The sequence below is a fragment of the Harpegnathos saltator genome, unplaced genomic scaffold, assembly GCF_003227715.2.
Source record: "Harpegnathos saltator strain DR-91 unplaced genomic scaffold, Hsal_v8.6 scaffold51, whole genome shotgun sequence".
In the NCBI taxonomy this organism is placed as follows: Eukaryota; Metazoa; Arthropoda; class Insecta; order Hymenoptera; family Formicidae; genus Harpegnathos; species Harpegnathos saltator.
This window is the reverse complement of record NW_020230327.1, coordinates 23222-47571: the sequence shown is the minus strand read 5'-3', so window position 1 is coordinate 47571 and position 24350 is coordinate 23222. Positions and strand designations below refer to the sequence as shown.

The window sequence follows — 24350 nt, the reverse complement described above, 5'->3', positions numbered from 1 at the left end:
TTGCGGCAAAATTAATCTGGCTACATACGAGAATTTTTCGGTCCGGGCTTTATGTCTTGGAGATTCGCAATAAAAATAGATATATAATCATCGTATTGCCAAGTTCGATAGGCGGACGAGTGGATGAAGACGGGCAGTTTTCTCTTCTCGGAGGATGTGCTTTCTTCATTTACTTTTTCTGCCATTTTTACGCCTGTTAGGTCATACACTATCTATTAGTCTTCAAGGAATGATACGTGGGAACATAACGTGAAGGTTGCCCTTTGATCGATTATTAAGCATGTTAAATAATTGTCGATACATGTAATTTAAAATAGAAATTATTCTTCCGATAAGACATCTTTCTTTCATCCCTATGATTCCTTGAACACTTGAGGTGAGAGAAGACCTGCTCGTAAGTTGATAACATTAACGTCGCGCCGATTTCCGCGATTCCCACGAGAGCGGTCTAGTAGATCCAGACGGCGGTAAAATTCCGAAATCGCCGGAAACCTTCCAGGTGGCGAGAGTCGCGACGACGAGACGTCGGTACGGGCGGACGAACGTTCTTGCTCGTGAAATTGAAGACACGCTCGATATTGGGAATGGAGACGATCGGCACGATTCCAGAAAGCCGGCAATCCCCGATAATCTCGAAATAACGCTTCTCTCTCTTTCTCTCTCACACTCTCTCCCTCTCTGTATCGGACCTCCCCGTTCGGTCCTCGTCTAGCTCACCCACGGAACAAGCGTCGGTATTTTTGGTGCCGGCACGAGGGAGAGACGAGCGCGAGAAAAGAGAGAGAGAGAGAGAGAGAGAGAGAGAGAGAGAGAGAAAGAGAGGGGGGAGGGGGAGGGAAAGAGAGGAGAGGGAGAGACTGAGAAAGAGAAAAGATCAAGAAGCAAAGAGTGAGAGAGAAAGAGAGAGGGGGAGAGAGAGAGAGAGAATAAAGGAGGGAGAGGGAGAGGGAGAGAGAGATAGGTGCTCCCAGATAGAGGGAGGACAGACGTCGAGCATCATCATGAAAACGGCTAGCGCCGTCGCTAGCAGCGTAACCTGAGAGCCTCGCGAACCCCGCGCGACCATATATGTCCGCCTGTCGCTCTCTCTCTCGCTCGCACCGGCCATCGCGGCGTCGCGGCGTCTCTCTCGCGCGACCATGTGCGAAATCTCCCCCCTCGCTGGATTCGCGATGCGAGTGGCTCGCGCGGCTCATTGATACTATCGATGTGCAAGCCCGATCATTTGAATCCGAATAAAAAATCAACTGTTGACCAATTAACCGAATCATTGTTGAGATTCGTCAGTTATCGATGGCCCGTTATCGAAATCTTGCCGATCAACGCGAAAGAAGGAGGAAAACAGACTCGATAATTATTGACACGTATATCAGAGACAGATATTTAAAAACAGATCTTGTACTTGCTTCGCTGCAAATTTTGTTGTACATGATCACGCATCGTTCTCTGAACTTTCGATAAACTTTTGCTCGAAATCGATATCGATTTACTCACGCAATATTTGATATCGATGTTTCTCGACATGTAAACACGTCAATTGACATCCGATATCCAGGCCACTACTTGAGGTATCAGCGGCAGAATAAGCGTCCTAAATTTGAGTTGTGTAATATTTTCCGCCGATTCTTTTTGTATTACGGAACGACGTCGGCTCTCCTTCCAGGCTATTGCTATTTTTTTATAGCATGCGCTCGTGGAGCTCACGCAAGATCTGTTATGTCGTCGTGGAACGACGACAAGTGCAAATTGCAAATGTCTAATTTTAGATGAACGTTCCTCTCAATTCAACAATCAGCAATCTTCGCGCTTTTAGCGACAACAATCTGTGGATTTTCTATTCGAAAACTTTTTAATTACGAGGAATCACCAACTTTCTGACGTATACATGTGTCTGTATAATTATTACTTATGGTTTTACCGTAAAGTTCTAATATGCTGCTGTAATGTATAGATAAATATCAGAATATATCTTTAAACAAACCATAAATAATTTTTTTCACTTGTCTGTCGGATTATCTTGCAGAAAACTCATTTATTCCGATCAAAATATCACCCGTAAATATACTTGAGCAAATTAGAAAAATGGATATATTGTATGAAGTAACATATCCTTAAATTCTTTGCAAAATTACACTACATTTTTTTAATAAATGACGAGTTTTCTGCGCTGATCGATAGTGTGTGGTGCGTGATAAATATGATTTTTGCGTAGCTAGATCGCTTGGTAAAACAGAACAGTGATCCAGGACGTGGCGCCACTTATTGGACACGTATTAGTCACAATCTGATAAGGAAATTTCTCAATTTTTATATCTAAAAAATTTTGTGTTTTAAATATTTCGATGTTTGAGAGAGAGAACGCGTCTCCGATAATTTCCTTATCATTAACATAATAAATTATAGACAGAATAATGCATTGATACCAGATTAGAGCGTCAAACGATTTTTAATTATAAAATACTCAAATCTATCCAAGTAATAAAGAGACGAGACAATTAACGACCTGAATAATGAATTTTTGAAATTCTTGTGAATTTCTCGGCTTGTATGTAGTATCAGGAATCAATATACCAATAAAATTTACGTTCTTTTACCTGCTTTTTCAAACTATTTGAATAGCAAACTCTAGACCCAATCCTGTGCAGAATCATTTACGACGCTATTACGCTATTCAATCTCTCTCAATTACTCTTACAAACTAGTGACAATTTCAGGAAACGAAGGACGGAAGACTGGACCATGTTCTCAAGGGCAATAACACAAACCCACGCTTAAGTATACTTCTTTTTACACATGTACGTAAATACGTGTATAATTTGATGAGTAACACATAACTAAATCTTACCGTCAAACGTAATGCTTAAAGTTACGCTTACATAATAATGTTGGACGTGTGCGAAGATCGTAACATGTGTACTTGGCTCTTATTTTAATTGTGCGTATGTATACGTGCGCGTGGTTATATACATTCCAAGAGTTTGCTGCAACGATTAGATCGGCAAAGGATCCGGCTCAATCTGCGATCTCGTCTAGAGAACTCGGGAAAATCACGTCGGAAAACATCTCTGAATTTTATAGAGCATCTGGCAAAAAAATATTATCGTCGCTCATAAATGTTAGATGACAAACACAGATAAGATAACGGTATTCGATACGATTCTATCGACGTTACAAGATCAACAATAACACCGATATTGTATATATATTCATCTAAATCGTGTGTTTATATATCGTCTTAGAATTAAGAATATTACGCGAAGAAGATACGTGTAAAGACATATTAAACGATATGATCCTACAGTCCCTTTCCTCTCGAAAAATATCGCAAAAATAAAAAAAAAATAATATTTTCAGAAAACAATAGTCTACATCAAATGAGCGTTCAAATATATAGAATCTAGCTATTCTACCTAACAACAACAAATTAATAAATCATAGAGATCTCATAAAGAAAAGAAAAACAACATCTATCGAGAAATTTATTTTTAAAGATTAAAACTACCGCAACATCTTCGTAAGATATCTTAGTTTCTTTTTCTTTTTTCTTTTTTTTTTACCGCAAGAGGCGCGTTCACTTCATGTCGTTAATTATAATTAACGATACGCATCCCATTGCAGGGAAATTCTCGCTCTCGTTTGCAGCGATGATTATCATAAGGCATTCCCTCCTGCCGTCTGATCGTTGCACCAACCCCGATGCACGAAAGTCTAATATTTACAGAAGCCGGTATAACTATTAGAGCTCTTCCAAGGTCGTCCACGACGAAAACAAGAACATTCAGGGAGGAAAAAGGAAGAAGAAGGGCAAAGGAAAGATAAAGAGAACTCACATATGTCCGCGCTCGTCGCAAACGGATGAGGAGCGGTGGGCATCGCGATAATTCGAAACCCAGGCTTCTCTAAATGTTGCGCACTAACGACACACACACACTATTCATTGTTTTTCGCTGATCTTAATCACGCGACTCGCACGTTTTGCGAGCGCGGCATAATTCCAGTCTGAAAAATTTCGTCAAACGCGATATTCGTCGCTGTCCCATCAATCCGTAATTTTCAATTCACGGTTCCTAATGACTTGTTCCTTTACTACCACGTTCCTTACGTGCTGGATCTTGCCTTCTTTTCTTATTCTTATTCCTTAATTTTCATCTCAGTTTCCTCAGAGCCGGAGGCACGCGCCGCTGGCTGAACGAGCGTATCGCATTATCGGCGCCCGATAATTCTCGAGTTATCACAGCGCGACCGCTACACAACGCCCCGGACTTTTAAATATATGCGAGCACACGACTGCAGAGATATCGTTACGGCACAACGGCGATTTCACTTGCGTCATGTAAATCCTTTCATTGCGCTGGTATTTTTCATCGCTGGTGCATTTGCGCTACTGTGACGTCGTCGCCTCTGAAATATTATTAGACAAGACCGCTTTCCTCTCTGAGCCTATCCGCGGCGATAACGCGGAAAAATACCGAGGCACCTCGGTGTGTTCGAATGCTCGCACTACGGGAGATTAATCGTCGAAAACTAACAAGCTCGTGAATTGATTGTACCAGGTGCCGCAATAGCGCGTTGCTTCGGTATTCCGTCACACTGTCCTGTCCGCCGATGACCGCTTAATCTTAATTAGAACGACGTATACGAACGCACGTCGAGGAGAGAACTTTCTTTTTTACAATTGTATAATTGGTTCTTGGCATTTATCAGGAGAAAAAAGAATCGGGAAATACGAACGACGTCTCTCTCTCTTTCTCCCTCGACTGCTGCCGGTAACACGACGATCTTACAAGCCGTGATGCGCTTCGCAGATAACAAAAAGATCAGCGGATCTCATCTCGCGATTTCCCTGATACGATTTATCTAATGAGCGATATTTCGCCTCGATTGTTTCGCTCAATTCCTACGTTTTTTTGTTCGAAGCGAAACGCTGCGCACCGTCACCAACATGTAGTTCGATCTGGTCGCGATTGCTCCTGCTTAAATTGCCATTCCGAGTTACTCGGTCATCGCTCAACAACGTTCCTCCTTTTCTTCTGTTTTGTTTGTTCAATCGCACATTCATTAGAACGAGGCAATTTCTTCGACGCGAGATCGCTTAATTTGCCGTCGCCGTTATCACCAATTTCCGAACGATCAGTCTCGGTCTCGGACATGTATATCGCGCCATTGCCAGTGCGTAAACGCGGTATTTTCATTCTTTCGAGCCGAGCCCGTTCCGCAACGATAGTAGAAGTTCGCGTCTCGCGATCGCTGCCTCGTTATACTTTCACTTCAAATCAGCCGCGAAGTGACATAACGGTGTACGCGCTCCAAATGTAATTAGCACATAATACTGTGAGCACGCGTGCGCAGGGGGAGGCGGCTTTTGACGCTGATAGCTGCTCTTACGGTCGCTATTTTCATGATAAATTACCGCTCGGATACTCTCTTTCTCTCTCTCTCTCTCTCTCTCTCTCTCTCTCTCTCTCTCTCTCTCTCTCTCTCTGACTCGCCTTCTCCGTTTATATCGTAGTTTCGTCGGAAGAAAAGGCGCGAGGAGCGCTCTCGTACTCGCGTAACGGTGACACAAAAGTAAATTGCCGCTGCAATGAGGAGCATTGTGTTCCGTCTGAATGATACGCGACATTAACGACGTTGTAAACTCGGTTGCACTTGGTAACGCCACTTAATTCCTAAAGTGCGCCGATTCACGTTTACACAGAGATCGACGACAAATTGCCGATGATTAATCAGCCTGGACGCAACAAACATTTCCAGGTATTCCTGGTAACTTCTTTCTCCCTCTCTTTTTATCGTAGCGAAGGAACGTAAATCGACGTATCGTGATAATTTAACGCACGTTGCGCGAGAACTATGAATCAACGTATCTCGCAAACAAGATGCCTCATCGCAATACCGGATGAGTTCTTAATGACACTTTTTTCAGGAGCCTGAAGTCGATCCTCCTACGAATTCTGATTGGTTCGGTTTCTCATTCACTAGCGAGAGAATATCTTGACGTTGCCAAGGAGAAGAGCACTCTTCGCATTTTCCTATTACCAACAGCTCAAGTACACATACGACAAAACTTATTTACTTCATTAAAAGATAAAGGTAATTAAAAGAATAAAGGAAAGAACAGTCGTGAAAAGCCAAAAATCTAAAAAAAAAAATTCAGAAATTCGCTGCAAAATATAACCTCGCAAAGCAAAACCTCGAATAGCAATAGGCGCACGAAGATGCTCCTTCTGTTTCTCGATAAAAACTGCAAGTAACTCCATATCACTAGAATTAATTCGGTTGATAACGACGCATCGTTCGCTCGCTCGCTCGCTTGCTGGAATACAGATTTATGGAAAAAGACACAGTATCTCGGGAATGTGACGCTTGCGCACCTTGAGCCAAACAGGTAAACGCGTGACAATGATGACGACGACGACGAGCAGCAATGATTGAAGGTTACGCAACCGCGTCGTCGTAATATTTAGCAACGAATCGTTGCGTACCTAACTTTTCCGCGACTCTCGGCGACACGCCGAGTAGGCAAAGGTGGAATCCTGAAAGGCGGTCTCTCTCTCTCTCTCTCTCTCCCTCTCTCTCTCTCTCTCTCTCTCTCTCTCTTTCTCTCTCTCTGTCTTGTCATTGTAAACGCGACATTCCTGTCGATTACGCAACGTGTTCGGCCGGTTATCGAACGCGCAGCGCACAGCGCGACTTATAAATTTCAGCCGAGTGTACCTGTTTATACCATATCCGCTTATCGTCACTCTGATAATATTCGTTATCCGGCCGTGGAAGCCGCTGTTTAATTAATCTCGTTTCGTTTAGAACAGAAGCACCTCGCATACGTTGAGTAACTTTCGAGGAAGTCGCATATGCCTTTCTTAATTTACAGCCATTTGGAGCCTTTCTCTATTTATAGATTACTCGCCCCGATGAGATTTTAAATGTCGCGTGTGATACCAGAAACACAATTCGCGGACGTCCTGTGGTATGTGTCGCCTTAAAGTCGGTTAGTTCTTTCGACAAAGTTGAGTCATTAAGATTATGCTCGCGTCGCGCGTATTCAATTGTCAACTCGCATCAACGTTAATTACTGATCTTTCTTTCTTTCGATTTTCTGGTTCTTTTGCCGTGTCTTTCTCTCACGGCGCGTCACGCAATACAATGAATGAGGAATACATCAAACGACATATAAAAGTAATTCGAAGGACGTTAGCGCGCGCGTTTTCCCATGAAGCGTGCCACAATCAACGACCATGGCAGTTGTTAACCGGATGTTACAACAAAAAGAAATGCAGAGACGAGGAACAGTACGAGATGGAGAGGCCCGAGAAAATCGCGTGTCCGAAGAGACGAACCAAGCGATATGTTTCCTTCTTATCAAAAATTGCTCTTCAACTCTCTTCTCATGTTGTGCGCACCGAAGGTCGCGTTTCTCGCTGCTTTATTTTCTTTAATTCTTGGAATGTGAATGTAAAAGTGCCGATAATTACGACACCGTCGCGAGACGAGGAAAACTAGACTTTCCCGCAAAGTAGTAAAGTGAAAATGCATCGACAAGAAATGCGTCTCCGTCGCATCGTATGTACGAACGATTGCATCGGCGAATGACGCAACGCAAATGAGACAACTTTGAAATTTAAATCTCATCTGAAGTAACCGGATGATAATGCGTCATAATGACAATTGTCAACAGCAATCCGCTTAATGACTCGCTAATGTTACGTAGATTAAAGCGTTTGCCGATTATTCGATGTCGCTTATCAACAAACAAGCGATAGAGATTCGCGTTATCTCTCGAATCGCCGCGTCGAAAGGAAACGAAAATCACGTTCCAAATAGAATCGTTCTTCGATCTTATCGTCAGATCGAAGCGCTAAAAACGCGATGAAGCTTGAGAAATATGATGAAAGAATCCTACAATTCGATCAAGCAACTCGCACCGATATCGTACATTGATCTATGTCACAATATTACTTAAAAACATATTATATTAACCACCATAATTATTGATTTCGATCGTGGCTACGATAAACCATTAAGCACAGCAAAATTGTCTCGACCAACGTGAAAAAAAATTAAAAAATTTTTTTTCGCATCGATATCAATTTCAATGCTTCAATTGCACGGTCAGACACCGAGCAACGATTATTAGTTATTATTAGTTATTGCAGTCCGCGAAGTCAGTCTGATTTTTGCGCGAATCCGATTTGCTACGCACAACCGCAAAAGCGCCTCGCCTTCCGAATTCGACAACGGAGAGATTAACAAACTTCGCTCGACGACACTGTACTTTCTCCCGCATCGACGCGCACGTCCTTGTACCGTGCAGGCGACTTCTTAGGACCATTGCAGCACACACGAGGAACGTCCGTCCTTGCGAGTTCTCAAGGCACGAGCACGAACTGTGGTCTCGCCGAATGCAGTCGAAATTGACGCGATGTTTCGCAACGGCGAGCCGCGCTCGGTCGCGCGAACATTTTCTACGCTTCGCGCAAGATTATCGAGAGACCTCGCGCGTTAAATTCCTCGCGTGTCGACATCAAAAGCGCCCCCCGGCAATCGCGTTAATCCTATTATACACAGCCTTGTTCAAAAGCAGAACTCGATAAATCGCGACGAATTAATCGGCCGATTAACATTCGCGCGAGAATCAAAGCTTACGCCTTCGGATTCACGAGCGCTCGCTCGTTTAGCGTTTCTTTAAGATTCCTTATAGAGACACGTCTCGTACGTTTCTTAATTTATATCGACGGCGGCTGAATTAACAAAAATCACTGCAATTCATTACACGCGCAATATACTCTCGCATTCGGACGCTATACAATTCGAATGTCCAATTGGTTCTGGAATTTTGTGGCTGAGAATTCGGGACGTCTTTCTTTCGCGCGCGACGAATCCGCACGATCGACGTAACATTCGCGGATGATTACTACATCAGAGAACGCGGCGATAAATTCTCGCCGGAGAAAGTCGTGGGAAGAAACGGCAAACGGATCTCCCGAATTTAACGGACGATGCTTAGGGGCTCAGCCGTGCCGGCACTATAGGTAATCAAGTCGAAAGATTTCGATTTAATGACTCACTAACCACGTGTATGTGTGTGTGTGTGTGTGTGTGCGCGCGCGCCAACATGTATGTAGGAAGTGCCCTAATTATTTACAGCAGGAAGAACATTTTGAAACTAAAACTAAATTGTTGCCCCGGGAGAAAATATTATGGATACTTGAAAAAAAAAAAGAAAAAAAAAGAAAAAAGAAAAACAATTCGTGATAAAACCGGGGACCACGTAATTCTCGAAGAGAAAAACAAACAGAAAATAATCTACCTCGTGACAGTTCCTATATTAAACGTCGATAAATGATATAAATTCGGTGACTCGAAATCCGCCGTAATATCCGGCGCGGATGGGATCGAAATTGCATGACACGTAAGACCCGTGCGAACGGTAAGGCCGAAAGTGAGCAACGTGTACCTGCGCACCCGCATCACGTCGTCTCTCTTTTTTCTCTCGCAACCTACTAATCTATAAATCTAATCCGCTCAGCCTTCTCTATCGCTGTGAATCAATGGACGAGCGTTTACGATATCGACGTCGATCACGACGATCACGACGTGCGTAGACGGAGTGTGTGTGCATGCGTGTGTGTGTGTGTGTGTGTGTGTGTGTGTGTATTGTGCGTCTCGTACAACAACGAATTTGATCGGTCGCAACGATGCGTTGCGTTACGTTACGTGTAAGGAAGGAGCGATCGTCGTTGTGTCCGATGAGGACAACGACGACGAGCGATGACAACGGCAACAAGGACGGCGAGAAGGAAAGGAATGAAGAGAATCGTTCGGGTTACGGACAGACAGGCAGACAGGTAGATGGACAGGGCTATTATGCTGTCTACAGTTTCTGCACGATGTCGAATTTGTCCTTGAAGCCGATCGATTCCTTCTTCGGGTCGTACTTCTTGCGTGCCGCCAGCTGGGCTCTGAGCTCCTTCGCGCTCATCTTCAGGTTCAAGCCCTGCCGGGGCTCGCTGTTCGCGCCGCCCACGCTGCCGTTACCCGTACCGTGCACGTGGCCCACGTCGTTGTTCCTCACGCCGTTGCCGTTCTCCCGCATGCTGGTCTCGTTGTTATCGCTGTTGCTGTCGTTGCTCGTCGTCATCGCCGTCGTCGTCTGCGCCGCGGTAGTGCTGTCGCTGTGCACCGAGTCGTTGGAGCCGATGGACTTCTGTGTGTTCTGAAACGAAATAAAGCGGAAAAAAATCGATCATTTCATCTTGCTCTAGTTGCATCGTTTACTCGCGCATTCCGCCCTCTTCTCCCGCAATTCTGCCTCCTTTGAAATCATACGATTATCTTCTTCTGTGAAATCGGGATTGTCAAAATAGGGGAGGCTCAAAATATACAAACACTCCGAGATTATCAAAGTCAGCTATAAGGAGAGAAACACGGACGTTTTAATCCGCTAGAATAGTAGAGCAATCTTCACTCACGACGGGTCTGAATTACAATATCAGCAGCAGAACAAGACGATATCCTTTGGAATCGAATGACACGGAGTCTTTTGCACGGCGTCGGTGCAAACGTGACCTCATGCAGATGCGAATCGCGGACGACAAAAAAAAAATAGAAAAACAAACTGCGCGTCGCGGAACACAGTCGAATTCACAAGCGCGCGGATGCGCACGCTGGGTCCTCCACAAAATCAGCAAAGGTGCGCTCTCGCGCGTACTTGGCGAATCCCATCGCGATCTTCTGCACCCGCGGCGAGCCGATCGCACCACCGTGTGTCGCTGTTATTACACCTGGCAGTAGTACACAGCGCTCGCGCAGATAAGGATCGGAGTCTCCGGAGAGATACTTATAGCGACCTTGGATCCTGATGCAATTCTGAACGGTACTTAAAGGAATTCCATTACTCGGCGTCATGCGCGAGAGACAGAGGAGAGAACCGGTTCCCCGCGAACCGTTTAAATCCCTTCGAAATAATGTTAGTCGGCTATCGCTCGCCACGGCAGTCCTACATACTGAATTTCACGTACGCGACGGCCGCTTTCTGTATCCCGAATTATCCGCCGTGCGAGTCGTCGATTTTCGCCGCAGGGAAACTACGCGCGGTAAACGCAACTTTTTTGCTTTCTCCTTAGCGGTAGCTGTCTCGATAATCTAATGCGATGGCGATTAAAGTAAATTGGAGTAAAAGTTAGAGCGAGGTAGCCACGACGACGCGCACATACGGAAATTTCGATGAGTAACGAGCGCTCCCATAAGGCGTTTCTGTCGTAGCATCGTGTTACGTAATTTTCAATCAATATTAACAAACGAAACATATTTGATGAGACAAGATTTATGATGTCTCACAATTCGCTTCAAAATTCGCCAAGCTTTATTACAACGAGGCGTATTTTCTCGCGATACAGACACACAGAAGAAGGTGTTTGCTACTCATGGCTGTAATTACACAGCGAAATAATTATAGCCAAGGAAGCTGTTTTTTGTAATAACAGAGTGGTAATAATTCTACACATGCAAATTACTACCACTAGATACATATTTCTTTTGTTGTAATAAGAAACTACGGATTACATAGAAAATGACTATAATTTTATCGCGGTTAGTCATCTTTCTTTTCTCTCAGTAGATGTAGATGGACTACGGCGATCTTAACAACTTCATTCGAGACATTTAACACGACACATTTAAAGAATCATGATTAAAATCAAGAAGAGGACATGACTAAGCAGCGGCGGTCGTTCTTACCGCTGAAAGAAAAATATTCAATATTGTGTATATATAAATAATGATTGTTAACGTGACGTGATAAGCGTTACAAATGTATAAAACGCCTCTGTGCCATTTTAGTCGTCTCTTCCGATAAAAAACAAAACTTCTTTCTGCTGCCGCGAGAACCGCAATAATTGTACGATGAAATAATTGTGCATGCGTATTGTCACTAACTTTTGTTACGAACTACAATAGACATGGCGGCCGGCGCCATGTATCTGTCTGTAGAACTGCAGCGACATTTTTCTCCTTTCTGTGCGCGCTCCTTCGCGCATTTTTGAATAGAAAGACACGCTTTATGATCGCGATATTCTCGCGTATCTTCGCGAGACCGGCGAGACTCGCGCGCATGCCGCGCACGACGTTTTTATTTCTTCGCTGATGCAACGGCCCTGCAAAACTGCAGGAGGAATCTGTGCCATGGGTCGTCGGCGACCATGAATGCTTCTCACGACCGCGATTTTCTTTCTTTTTTTTTTTCTTCTCCTCTCGCGAATTCGAGCGCGAGCGAGAACGTATCCGCGATTTTATCGGGCCACGGTAATTTCGGCTCGCGGTCGTCGTGAGCGTTTCACAATTTCGTTCACGGAGCTTCGAAACATAGTCGCGTAACGCAATATCTTGCGTTATCTCGCATTGGATATTTCCAACGGCTTTTCTTCCTTTCGCAACACGAGAAAGTGAAAAATCCTCCGTCCAGGGATACTGCGAAAGAACGCGGATAATGAAGTCACTTGGGTGCTTTTCGAGATAAGCCGACAGTGTAATTTGTCGCACGCGCGCACTTTGTGCCAAAACAAAATTGCATCGATCACGCATGAGGGAAAACCATCTCACGACTAACGTGACGAGCGTGCGCGGATGTATATCGACTTTTAGAAGAAACCAGCAGGTGGCCGAGCTTATCGACGCTATTCGTGCAGATACTTAAATATATCTATGAGCAGCGACATGATGCAACGGTCGACTTGTTCCTTCCAGCCGGGGAAAATCCCCGTTATCTGCATACGTATTCAGACGAGACATGCGGGTTTTTGGCACACTCTCCTCTAAAATCGTTCTAGAACGAGACACGGAAATCGAATAAGATCGAGTAACGGAAGGTTTCGAGGTTGTTCTCCGTCGTCCTCCGTCATCATCATCGTCGTCGTCGTCGTCGTCGCGACAAACATTTTGTCGATCTGCACGTGTCTCAGTCATTGCGGTTCTCGCGGCAGCAGGAAGGAGTTTTGTTTTTCTGTCGGGAGACATTAAAATAGCACACAGACGTTGTATACATTAGTAACGCTTATCGTCACGTTAACAAAGCTGAAAGCGCGATGAGACGGAACGAACGACTATGCAAAATTTGTTACGAGTACGTGTATGCGCGCGCTCGCCCTCTTCTGCACATGTGACGGTCGCGTTACGCAAAAGCCAAACAGGAAACGTCCGATTTCGTACGGGATGGGAAACGACGCAGGACGATGGCTATTAATTGTATCGGGAGCACAATATCGCAATTCGCGATTGTACGCCGACTTCCTCGTGCCGGCTCCCATTGCACAATCAATCGCACGTGACTCGCGAAAACGCTCCTAATAAGATAATATTCGGAGCGCGTGATAACACGTGGAATTCTGGGGGGAAACGGAAGAATGAAACGTTCGAGGGAAAAAGACTGGAAGAGAGCAAAACTGTTTCAGCGCGCGTACGAAAATACCTCGGCGACTCCGACTCCGACGACGACGACGACGACGACGAACGACCGTGTTTCATCAATGACCGTTACGAGTCAGTCCAGAAATCATCAGTAAACAAACGAGTCGCACGGATCATTGCGAAATGAATGACGTGTGCGCGTGGAAGTTAAGGAGGCTAAGCGGACAGATCGCGGGCTGCGAAAGAATTTACGTAGTCCGAAGGATTTCGGTCGCGCGCATGATTATTACAAACGCCCACGTTACAGGGGGAGGATATCTCTCGATCGTCTGCCTCCCACACACCCCATTATCATAACCGGTATGTTGACTTCGCGAAAGAATGAAGCGCTCGTTATGCATCCTTTACATATTCATAACGTTATCAAAGAATAATTACGCGGCAATCATGTCTTTATCTCGACAAATTGCCTCGATGTTGAACGTTTTTGTTTTTCCTTCTCTCTCCTCCCAGCCCTTTAAATAATGAACCTTAAGAGAATGATTCTTAAATATTTGCAAAACCAAAGAGAAAAGTTTTCGCAATGTCTCTCTCGAATTATCACGAACCCCTCGAAATCACTCACGCGTTAATATACGAGCCGAAAAATGATCAATCTGCAAGCGCAACTCCCTAGAAACAATATTTTTTTCGCCATCAAGTGGGAGGTATTACTCTTTCTTAGTAAATGAAATCTATCTACGTACACGTAATACGACCGCGATGCATACGCAATCACAATGCGGCGGATTGACATCAACGCGGAATTTACGTAATCCTGCGTCGTGAAAATCGCCGGAAATAAAACTTTGTCGGGCAGGGACGAAGCGGTTTTCTGGTCGGAAGAAGAGAGAGAGAGAGAGAGAGAGAGAGAGAGAGAGAGAGAGAGAGAGAGAGAAAGAGAGAGAGAGAGAGAGCTTACGCTGCTCGATTAACCATCGCGATTCTCGCGCGAGAGCGCATCACGGTTCACGCGAAAATTAATTAAACATCGCAAGAGCTGCGCCGCCGTCCTCCAAAAAGGAGACTTCCTGCGATTAACAGCGTAATAGCTCGCATCCCGAGAGAGTCTCGCTATTGTTGCCGCACGATGGAGCAGGTGCACTCTCCGGCGATAACCGCCTAAGCAAACAACAAACAGATGTTCCTAAGAACGCGCACAACTCCTAGAACGCGAGGCAGCCGCGGGTTTTCGTGCCGGAAGCTCCGAGCGAAAGTCGAAAATTCCTAGAGAAAAGGTGTGCTTTATCTGGAGATTGCTTCGTTTAAATCAAGGTTCAACATTGTCATTCAATGGATATTTTTTTCTTTTCAGACAACAAATCGTTGTAATTTGCAAACTGCTCTCTCGATGCAGCATTCCACATACAGATGTAGGACTGATAATATATTGGTCGCTCTCGCGTCCCTCATAAAGAGAAAAAAAAAACAGGTCACGGGAATATTGCAACGACTTTTCATACGTGAGCTCTCAGGAGCTAGAATGTGACTCATTCCCCACCATGTGGAACGATAAGACACGTATAACTACCGCGAATTCGTTCCATTCGAGCGATCCTTTTCCTCCTTGGACGCAGTTCTGCCTGTTATTGTACTGCGTATCAAGACGAGGATTTTTGCGTGAAACACGGCGCGAGCTATTAACATTATCCCGTGTCGAGATAGTGTCGCTATCTTTGTGCACTCGTAATCCCGAGAAATGAAATAATCGCGGCAGTTGCGAGTCCTCGCTTTTTTTACTTTTAATTAAAGGGAGGTAATTATATGTAGAAACAAAAGATGTTGATGACTAAAAATGCCTATTGCTGCAGTTGTAAGCTCCAAATTAACAACAAATGTCCTAGCAGTAAATCAGAGATATCCAACTAATAAATTAAAGGTTAACTCTGAAATTGAGTTCGTTCAACTCGACTTAAAAGTTATCTCGCGACTGGTGGATTTTTGTCTGAACGCGTGCGGATTGTCATTCTCTCACGCAATAAATTACGAAGCATGAAATATCATATAACACTCAATTTGGCTCGTACAAAAATCTAGAGGATAATTATCGTCTAAGTCAGAATAAGAAATTGTGCGCGACGGCGAGCGTTTTGCCGAGTCCCGAGTCTAAAAATGTTGCAATTAATATGCGCGTATTATGCAACGCGTACGTGCCAGTTACCGGGACACACACCGGATAAGATTAAGCACGGATCGATCGTTAAACGAGTCGAGTTCTCGCGTTCGCGGTCGAACGATGCCGTCGCGGAGTCGCGAGATTCGGCCAAAGTCGAATGGTAACGTTGAGACGCAACGGACAACACGTTGAGTGAAACTCGCGTAAGCGCATTGTCGAGGCGCAGATTGTAACAATCGTGGAGGTTGCGATAACGCGATATCAACGAGAACGGGGAGATACCGGCGGCGAAGAAGACGTCCCCGGCGCGGAGAAAGGGAGCTCGTGAAACCGAACTTCATGCGTTTCGGGCGGCTCGAGTTCTCACGCGTAAATAGTTACAGACAATTTCGTAATTATGTCGCTTAATTAGAGGAGATAATTTCCTTGCAAATTGTCTGCCACACGCTTACATCAGCCCAAATGACATAGCCCGTTTCGCTTCGGAGTCAATTGTTTATGTATTATGTAAAGAGCAATATAGCCGTACACTATTTTAAGTTGTAAAATAGCGTTATCGTCGATGAGAATATTAAGCAATAAAATGTGGACACATTCACACCGTGTACGAATATTTTGCATCGAATAAATATTGAGCGGAATATTGATTCCATCTCGAGCGAGTTTAAACGCGCTAAATCTAGCAGGACTTACTCTTCTTATCCAATCGAGCCTTGATTTGCAATAAACGTTCTATTTTTACTATCTGCAATGCTTATCTAAGACTTCATTTACATATATAACGTGACAGTTCAAATATCTCACCAATGAGGCTTTTAAGTGTCGAACGAATTCTCTGCAGATTTTATGCGATATCCAAGCAGATATACAATGATTCAGAAAAGTACCACATCCGCGTAATAATTTCTTTATTTAGGATATTTATATATCAGGAAGAAAAGAAAAGAAAAAATTGTGATGAAAATTCTGTAGAATATTTGTTTTCTGCGTAAATTTCTACCGAGAACGACGAGGAACGAAATATTCTCTCTTAATGCGAGTACCTTCAAATTGAACTGAGGATCTTGAGGTTCCATGTCACGTTATTGCAAATTTCGTCGCTATTCGCGGCACTGTCTCCGTTTATACTTTATGTATCTGTTCTCACCGCGACCTCGCCGATTCCGGCCAAGACAACACCCCTGACCAATGTTGGAAGGTTAAACGAAGTGGACAAACTGCGGCTCGAGAGCGCGACCGCTTCTATATAAAAGAATTATTGTCTGGACAATGACGCGCATATAAGCGAGATATTAATAACACACACGTCGCCACTTTCGCTCGTGGCTGCGAGTCAGACGTCGTGAATTTAAAATAGCATTTCACCAACGCGAACCCCGATCTTTCTGGAAGTACGAGCTCTAAAGTGAAGATGCTCCAGTTCTGTTCACCTTCTCGAGCCGTCTGGGATGCGTTAAATGCGCGAAAGTGATTATCTTTTCCTTCGTAGTACGTCGCGCGAAATTCTATGGATACTCAATTTTTATATTCTTCTTTCAAGTTTCGCGCAACAACGGCAGGTATTTCACTAGATACTAAAAAAACAGTACTTAACACCTTCGAGAAAACGTTGCTCACGCGATCAAAGATGGGAAATATCAAATGACAATTCTTATGGTCGTCGCACGTAAGTCGAAGGTCCGTTAGCGCGTGCGAATCAACAAAGCTTCCGCTTATTCAGCATGATTCAATCACATTTCATTCATCCCGGCGGCACCTATATACGCAAATACTTCTGAACGAGCGACGCTACACCACGACGAGGTAACAAATGTGTTAGACATGTGTCACGTAACATTCTTAGTCTCAAAATGAATATACGATCAACGTTGAGAAAAGATACTATAAAACGAAGACGTAAGTGATGAAACACTGTGAGATTCCTGTAATGAAATAATCGATATTGCTATTAAAAAATTAAATTAAAATGCAATCACAGCAACGTGATAACAATTGTCAAGTTAATACCGATGAGTGTTAATAAAAAATACGTCAAGAGAGAGACGAAGCGTCGCCTCAACATCGACAGACTACACACGTGTGTTCTCATCGATCCGCTTTGTCTTGTATTCTAGAACGCGATCGGGGTTATTCACATTCATGTCGCGTAATAAACACGCGCTCATGCTCGAACCGAGGACAGGTATGCGATAAGAACCTCGTCGTATCACCTGCCAATTAAAAGCGAAGAGATAAATCGCGAACGCATCGCGGCTTAGCGCTCTGACGTGTTGGGGTTGATTCTCTCGATCGACACGTTGTAATTATGTAATGACACTGCAACGAAAGCTGTGAGAGAAATAATAACGCAAACTGTCGATTTTACATGGTAAACGGCTTCCAACGAGAGCAACAAACGCGATTCTGTGACCTGGAAACGAAAGAAAGGACGCGATGCATAGTAGTAGGTTGTGCGTTCGTCCTTTGTCACGATTCGTCCTTCTCTCTCTCTCTCTCTCTAATGGGATTTACAATCAATTATTCCCATTCACTACACATATAGATGTATTGTAATGCTCACTGCTTCGTTCGATCTTTGACGTTGTCGGAGAAGATCGACAGAGAGGAGAACCGCGCGTGTCTTAGGCAAGGAAGAAACATAAGCATCGCTTTCGCAATTCCGTTCCCGATTCGAGCAAATACAGATGTTCCCGAAGATGCGGCGGATATTATCGGCTCGGCTTATAGATAACGTTTTAGCTCGCGGTGCTCACATAAGCTGTGAAATGTGCGATGGATGTTTAAACAATGTGAAAACACCGATAACGTAAAACGAGGACCATCGACGATAAGCAACACTGTGCTTGCGAACACCGACGGCTTATTTACAGTGCGTTAATTTATGCCAATTAACCCTCTTGTCCCTAGTTGAATCAGCTTTAGTGGAATTAAGTCGAGAGTCGCGAGAATGAGAGAGATTCTTCCCTCCACAATGAGACGCACTAATAACGACGTAATTGTTACACCATAGAAGCAAATAAATCCTTTGAATCCTTGGATAAAGGTAAGAGAGTGGATGATTGACGAACATATATCCGAGCGATCGTCGAGACCAATGTGTCATCACATCACCATCAGGAGAAGCCATACAAGTGAATTGTGACATAGGAGGAACTGTGACGCTAAGGATCGTTATTTCCTTAAAACAATGAAACATGCTTCATGCATCGTGCATTTTATGGCACGTGCAACCTTGACGAAACGTATGTGTGTGTGTGTGTGTGTGTGTGGCTCTAATAAACAGCGATCAATTCATCGGTATTTTTGCTACCCAGAAGTTAAGATTCATAAATTAAATTTCCATAATAGAGATGAGGATAGAGATAGCAACAAGTAATTACTATAAAAATAATTTGCAGAAATTGGATCTATAAGAATCAAAGGGTTCTATGAACAACACCCTTAACAATGCGCCGTGACTTTTGACTTTCGCGAGGGCTCCGAGTTCTACCGGAGTCATTTCCTATCTTTCAATCAAGGCTTTATCTCTCCTCGCAACTGATAATGAAAGAGACTCGATGCGCACGGTGGGAAATCACCGCGCAGCATAGTCACGCATCATCGACGAAAGGAAGGAAAAAAAAGACGCGATTTCTCGTTATTAGTCAGCTGACACGCGTCAGCGTGCAAAGAGACGCGTCATCGCCGACAGTGATAGAAAGAGTAAGAAAAGGATACGATCGCAATGAGAAAACAAGCTGGGCATCTCGTTGCTGTGCACCTTCCGCAGGCGTTCCCGCTAGTGAAGAAAGAAAAACGATTTTGACGATCGAATTCTAAATCACTTCCTATCGCTTTGCGAACACTACCTGTTAAATAATCCGCGCGCGCACTTCACCGTACGGCGTTTTATTGCCGTAAAAGGTATTGCTATGATCGCGCGCGCGCGGCATAAATTACGGCGTACTCGATTATGATTGTGAAAAGATATTCACATGGAACTCGATTCGCGCGCGCGCGCACGGTCCCCTCTCCCCTTGTCCCCCTCGTAAATATGATCGAGCGTACACGATCGTTACGCTCGCGTGAGTCAAGTATGCGCGCGCGTTCAAAGCGAGAATAAAAAAAATTGGTACTGTAAAGTTCGTACAAATCCTAGATAAAGCGAGCAATATTGCGCGCGAGATAAGATCCGAGTGTATGATGCGAGAACATTGTTCTGGCGTCATGTATAAGCTTTAACGGGACGATTTTACGGGTGAGTGCGATAAACCGGCGCCGTGCGAACGAAGAACGCTCAAATCCAAAAGGCACGCTAAAATTAACTCGCTAATGCGAGTTTGTTGAGCGATTACATCGCGCGTAATTGACTTTCATCGTCATTTCACAGCGGGAAAATCGGCACAGCGTGTATTCTCTTTTGCGTCGCTCTCGATATCGAATTTCTAGCTCCGGCTGCTTTTATTGCAACACATCGATCACTGAAACAGCTGAAAGAGCACAGCGAAACGGCGAAACTGTTCGACGGAGAAATAGCTAATTACGACAGGATGACGCATGTGCGTTCAATAACAGCGCACCTGCTTGTGTTTGCGTGAACGTATCATAAAAGCAGGAGGATACGTGCGGTACAGCGTAAAAAGTACAGAGACAACGCGACAATCACGTCCCGTAAATAGCGTACTCCTCGCGCACTCGCGAAAGAATATGTACCATTAATACTTGAATAAATTCCCCAAATTGTTACTTTCAACAGCGGAGAGCGCAATAAGCTCCGTACGATTTTTTCGATCTGTACAATTCACTTTTTTCGACATGTTTAGTTAAGAAAAGAGAAAATAATGTACTTTTCCAAAGATTAATAGTGACGTATAAAATATATGCACCGTGCTTAAGACTCAAGTTGACGGGACACACGCTGTTTTTTCGTACTTTCGTCGCACTGGGTAATTGTGTTTTATTTCTTTTATTGCACTGGGATCTGGACAAAGCATTCCGACGGAAATAAAAAAAAACTATTCAACATGGTACATCGCGGTCGCTGCGTGCCGAGGGAACCGCGCGCGTACGCGTCTGTCGATCTCGCGAACGTGCCGGACACTTTCTAGCATGGACGGACGTAAACACGCGAGCAAGCGCAACGACGACATCCAACAGGTGGACTCGTAGCGCGACGGTTAAATTCCACGGGAATACCACGGATTCTTTCGATACGGGCGCGTCGCGCCGACTTTCGAAGCAGCCGAGGAAAACAGATAATTAACCGCATGCACGCGCGTTAATCGCTTCCTCGGGATTTACCCGGTAGAAAAGAAATCCGACATCCTCAGCGGAACGGAAAAGAGCAATAAAAAAAAAAGTTATTAATAATATCTAACTAAATTAATAATATCTCTTCTTTTGCAGAAATTGATTTTGCTTTGATTATTGCGACAAGCAGGCAGAGGATTAACGCGGAAAGAAGCTTGCACGATCAGTTTCTTGCGTAAGCACCCGATGATGAGGAAATCGTCGATAAACATGCTCGATCGAAACTTCATTAATATGAGAAATATTCTAACGCTCGAATATCTTCGTAGTATTTTTGTCGTTATAGAAATTATTAAATTAACGTGCAGAGAGAGAGAGAGAGAGAGAGAGAGAGAGAGAAAGAGAGAGAGAGAGAGAGAGAGAGAGAGAGAGAGAGAGAGAGAGAGAGAGAGAGAAGAGAGAGATAGAGAGAGAGAGAGAAGAGAGAGAGAGAGAGAGAGAGAGAGAGAGAGAGAGAGAGAGAGAGAGAGAGAGAGAGGAGAAATGACCGTTATTTCAAATATCTTTCATTTGCAATATAGTTACTGCACGCTTATGATTTCTACGCCACGTCACTCCGAGAATTTCAACACTCGACCGCGATTTTCAAGTCGTCCGTGATTTTGGCACCAACAATGAAATTATTTCAACGAACGACGTTCATTACGCGAATCTAATCATCTACTACGCCTCAATACCAATTACACGCTTGATACAAACGTCAATCGAATCGAACGTTTTTGAATGTCAGCATGCTGTCGAGAAAAACGGTCCTTAAATCTGAAAATATCAAGTTCTGTTCCGCATTACTTGAAAGTAAAATTTTTATTCGACACACAAGTCACTATGAAAAATGTAGCCGCAATTTATTCGATATTTAGACGTGTAAATGTTTCTTTCAATATGATACGTTCATTCACAAGTCAATTCACTTTGAAATAAAGTCACAATATAAAATGCACGTTGCGCGATGTTTAAATGAATCGTCATGAATCATCCAACCAGTTGCTATGCGTATGATATTAAGATGTTAATCAGTTTTCAATTAATTATTAGAAATGATCAGAACTGGAGTAATTGAGGCTCACGTAAAGGCTCTTAAAAAATATCGCCATAAATCGTGCGCCTGGTATGGTCAAAGATAAGATAATGAGAGAGAGAGAGAGAGAGAGAGAGAGAGAGAAAGAGAGAGAGAGAGAGAGAGAGAGAGAGAGAGAGAGAGAGAGAGAGAGAGAGAGAGAGAGAGAGAAAGGAAAGTAACCGGAAGAGAGCAGCATCCTTACCTCGTCAACGGAGCAGTTACTGCCGTCTGAACGATCCTCGTGTTCCACGCTGTTCGGATTCCTCTCCGGCGTCTTGATCACCTTGATGTTCTGCATGGTGCCCTTGATAACGATGTTGTTCTCCCTGAAGTAATCGTCGGCCTCTTGGTCGACCACCAGCAACTTCGTCTCGTTGGCGAACGCCTTGATGCGCTCGACCACCTGATTGTGGGTCTCGTTCGCGATGTCGATCTCGTTCACCTCGATTATACGGTCGCCCTGGCAAAGGCCGGCAGCCTGGCTCGGCGAGCCGTCGTCTACCTTGCCGATGAACTGGCCGTTCTTGCCTTTCTGCGCGTGCAGATTGAAACCGTAGCCGGGGAAGTCGTCCCACTTGACGATGTGGCAGAGCCGGGCGCACGGTGCTTTATCGTCCTTCAGAGAGGACATGTTTCGGTTTCACCCTCGGTACGCGCACAAGAGGAAAGTGAGAAGAGGAGTCGAAACAGCGAAACGCGGAGACGTGCGAGTATTACGTGCACGGCTGTACCCTTGGCTAGGGGCTTTTGCGTCTCGCTGGACCGGAGCACACGGATCTCTCACGAGGAACGCGCGGAACGTTGAAAGTCACGCGCGACGACGTGAGACAGACGGCAGGGAACACGGCGAGAGCGAGACACGCGCACGTATACGCGACGAACGAACGTATGCCGCCACAACGGGCGATCGTAGCGCGCGCGAAGAGATGGCGAAAAGTCCCGAAGTGTCGCGAGCAGTCGCTCAGCCACCTCGCTCTCGCTCTCACTGTCCGCCGAGCCTAACCGATTCGATTGCGCGCGTGCGTGCGTGCGTGCGCGCGTGCGCGCGTGCGCGCGTGCGTGCGTGCGTGCGTGCGTGCGTGCGTGCGTGCGTGCGTGCGTGCGTGCGTGCGTGCGTGCGTGCGTGCGTGCGTGCGTGCGTGCGTGCGTGCGTGCGTGCGTGCGTGCGCGCGTGCGTGCGCGCGCGCGTGCGCGCGTGCGTGCGTGCGTGCGTGCGTGCGTGCGTGCGTGCGAGCGAGCGAGCGAGCGAGCGAGCGAGCGAGCGATTGTTCGAGCCGATGGCTAGATAGAGCTGGTGGCGCGATCGGATTCGAGAATCGTTCGTTCGGCGTTACGTAATGGCGGACGTTACGAGTCTAACGGTCGTGGCCCCGAATTCATGAATTTCCGAAAGCTCCTTGCGAGTTTCTGTCTCTCTCCCGTCTCCTGTCCCGTCGACACCGTACGTTTCACGCCGCGATAGTCGGTTTCTCTCTGCCCCTCCCCCCTTCCCCTCACTTTGCACAAATTTTCCTTCTAGATTTGAATTGCGAGAAATATTCTTTCCGTTACTTACGCGGCTGTCCCGTCGATGCTGACTCGCACTTTACGCAAAGCAGTTCCGGGGAAAGAGATTCTCTCGCGTGTGCAAACCGCGCACGATCGCGTACAGCTGTCGTTTGAAACGAGCGAAACAGACGGTTATTACGACTCACGTGAACTACGAATTTTCTCGAACGAAAGGCAAACGCAGGATTCCACGCAGGAGACGTCGCGAACTCGCCAGACCGGTAAGACAAGAGAGGGGCGAACTGATAAACGAAGGTGAACGTGACTCTGTTGACTGTACTGCGGCGCCGCCTGGCGCCATGTGAGCGAAGCAGCACGTTAGATCGAAGTCGATTATATCGATCGACAAAAAGTAATGCTGAATTGATTTGGAGAGAGCTGTGCTCTTTACATTTCACGAGAAATAAATAGATAATTCGCATGCTCGGATAGAAATTCCCCCAATTTTTCATCTCTCTCTCTCTCTCTCTCTCTCTCTCTCTCTCTCTCTCTCTCTCTCTCACTCTTTTTCGGTTTTGCAACATTTGTATTATTCATCTTTTTCAGTTGTTTTTGTTGTTGCTGTTTTATCAACGCTTTTTGTTGCTGTCAACTATGTTAAGGCATGTATCAAATGTATGTAGTTAAATGATTTGTGTCGCTGATAAGTAAATGTATAGATATTTACATGTTATTGTCTCTTTCTATAATTTGTACCCACGTGCGCATGTGCTTTGCATTTAATTACTACGAAATACGTGAGATAACTGGTTTTGAATCTATAACCATTTCTAAAGACGTATCCAGCAATTATAAAAGTAGCATTAGTAGCACGGAGACACGCGAATTGAGGGTTAGGTTTCTATATTGAATATTTGAACGGGCGCTTTCAATTGCACGCGAAATACTGGAATCATG

General features: G+C 44.9%; 1 protein-coding gene across 2 annotated transcripts; it reads right to left on the bottom strand.

Annotated features, from left to right (window-relative positions):
* Positions 1 to 2771: 2771 nt before the first annotated feature.
* Positions 2772 to 23904, bottom strand: LOC105186647 (Na(+)/H(+) exchange regulatory cofactor NHE-RF1). 2 transcript variants are annotated; one of them, XM_025302666.1, is made up of 3 exons: positions 23600 to 23904; positions 22108 to 22521; positions 2772 to 10213 (listed from the first exon to the last, which is right to left on the bottom strand). In XM_025302666.1, the coding sequence occupies exons 1-3, from the start codon at positions 23873 to 23875 to the stop codon at positions 9872 to 9874; spliced, it is 1032 nt and encodes a 343-aa protein (XP_025158451.1). In that variant the 5' UTR covers positions 23876 to 23904; the 3' UTR covers positions 2772 to 9871. The 2 variants fall into 2 exon arrangements, with proteins under 2 accessions (XP_025158451.1, XP_011145302.1); XM_011147000.3 differs by lacking the exon at positions 23600 to 23904 and having other exon boundaries at positions 22108 to 22938.
* Between the last annotated feature and the right edge of the window lie 446 nt (positions 23905 to 24350).

Bases quoted from the DNA above. Each gene is read 5' to 3' on its own strand.
- LOC105186647 (XM_025302666.1), bottom strand. From the start codon at position 23,875: ATGCGAATTATCTATTTATTTCTCGTGAAATGTAAAGAGCACAGCTCT. The intron at 22,522-23,599 runs GTGAGTCGTAAT...TCCTCTCTGAAG, and splicing joins CGAGAAAATTCGTAGTTCAC to GACGATAAAGCACCGTGCGC. The intron at 10,214-22,107 runs GTAAGGATGCTG...ATTTCGTTTCAG, and splicing joins GTAACTGCTCCGTTGACGAG to AACACACAGAAGTCCATCGG.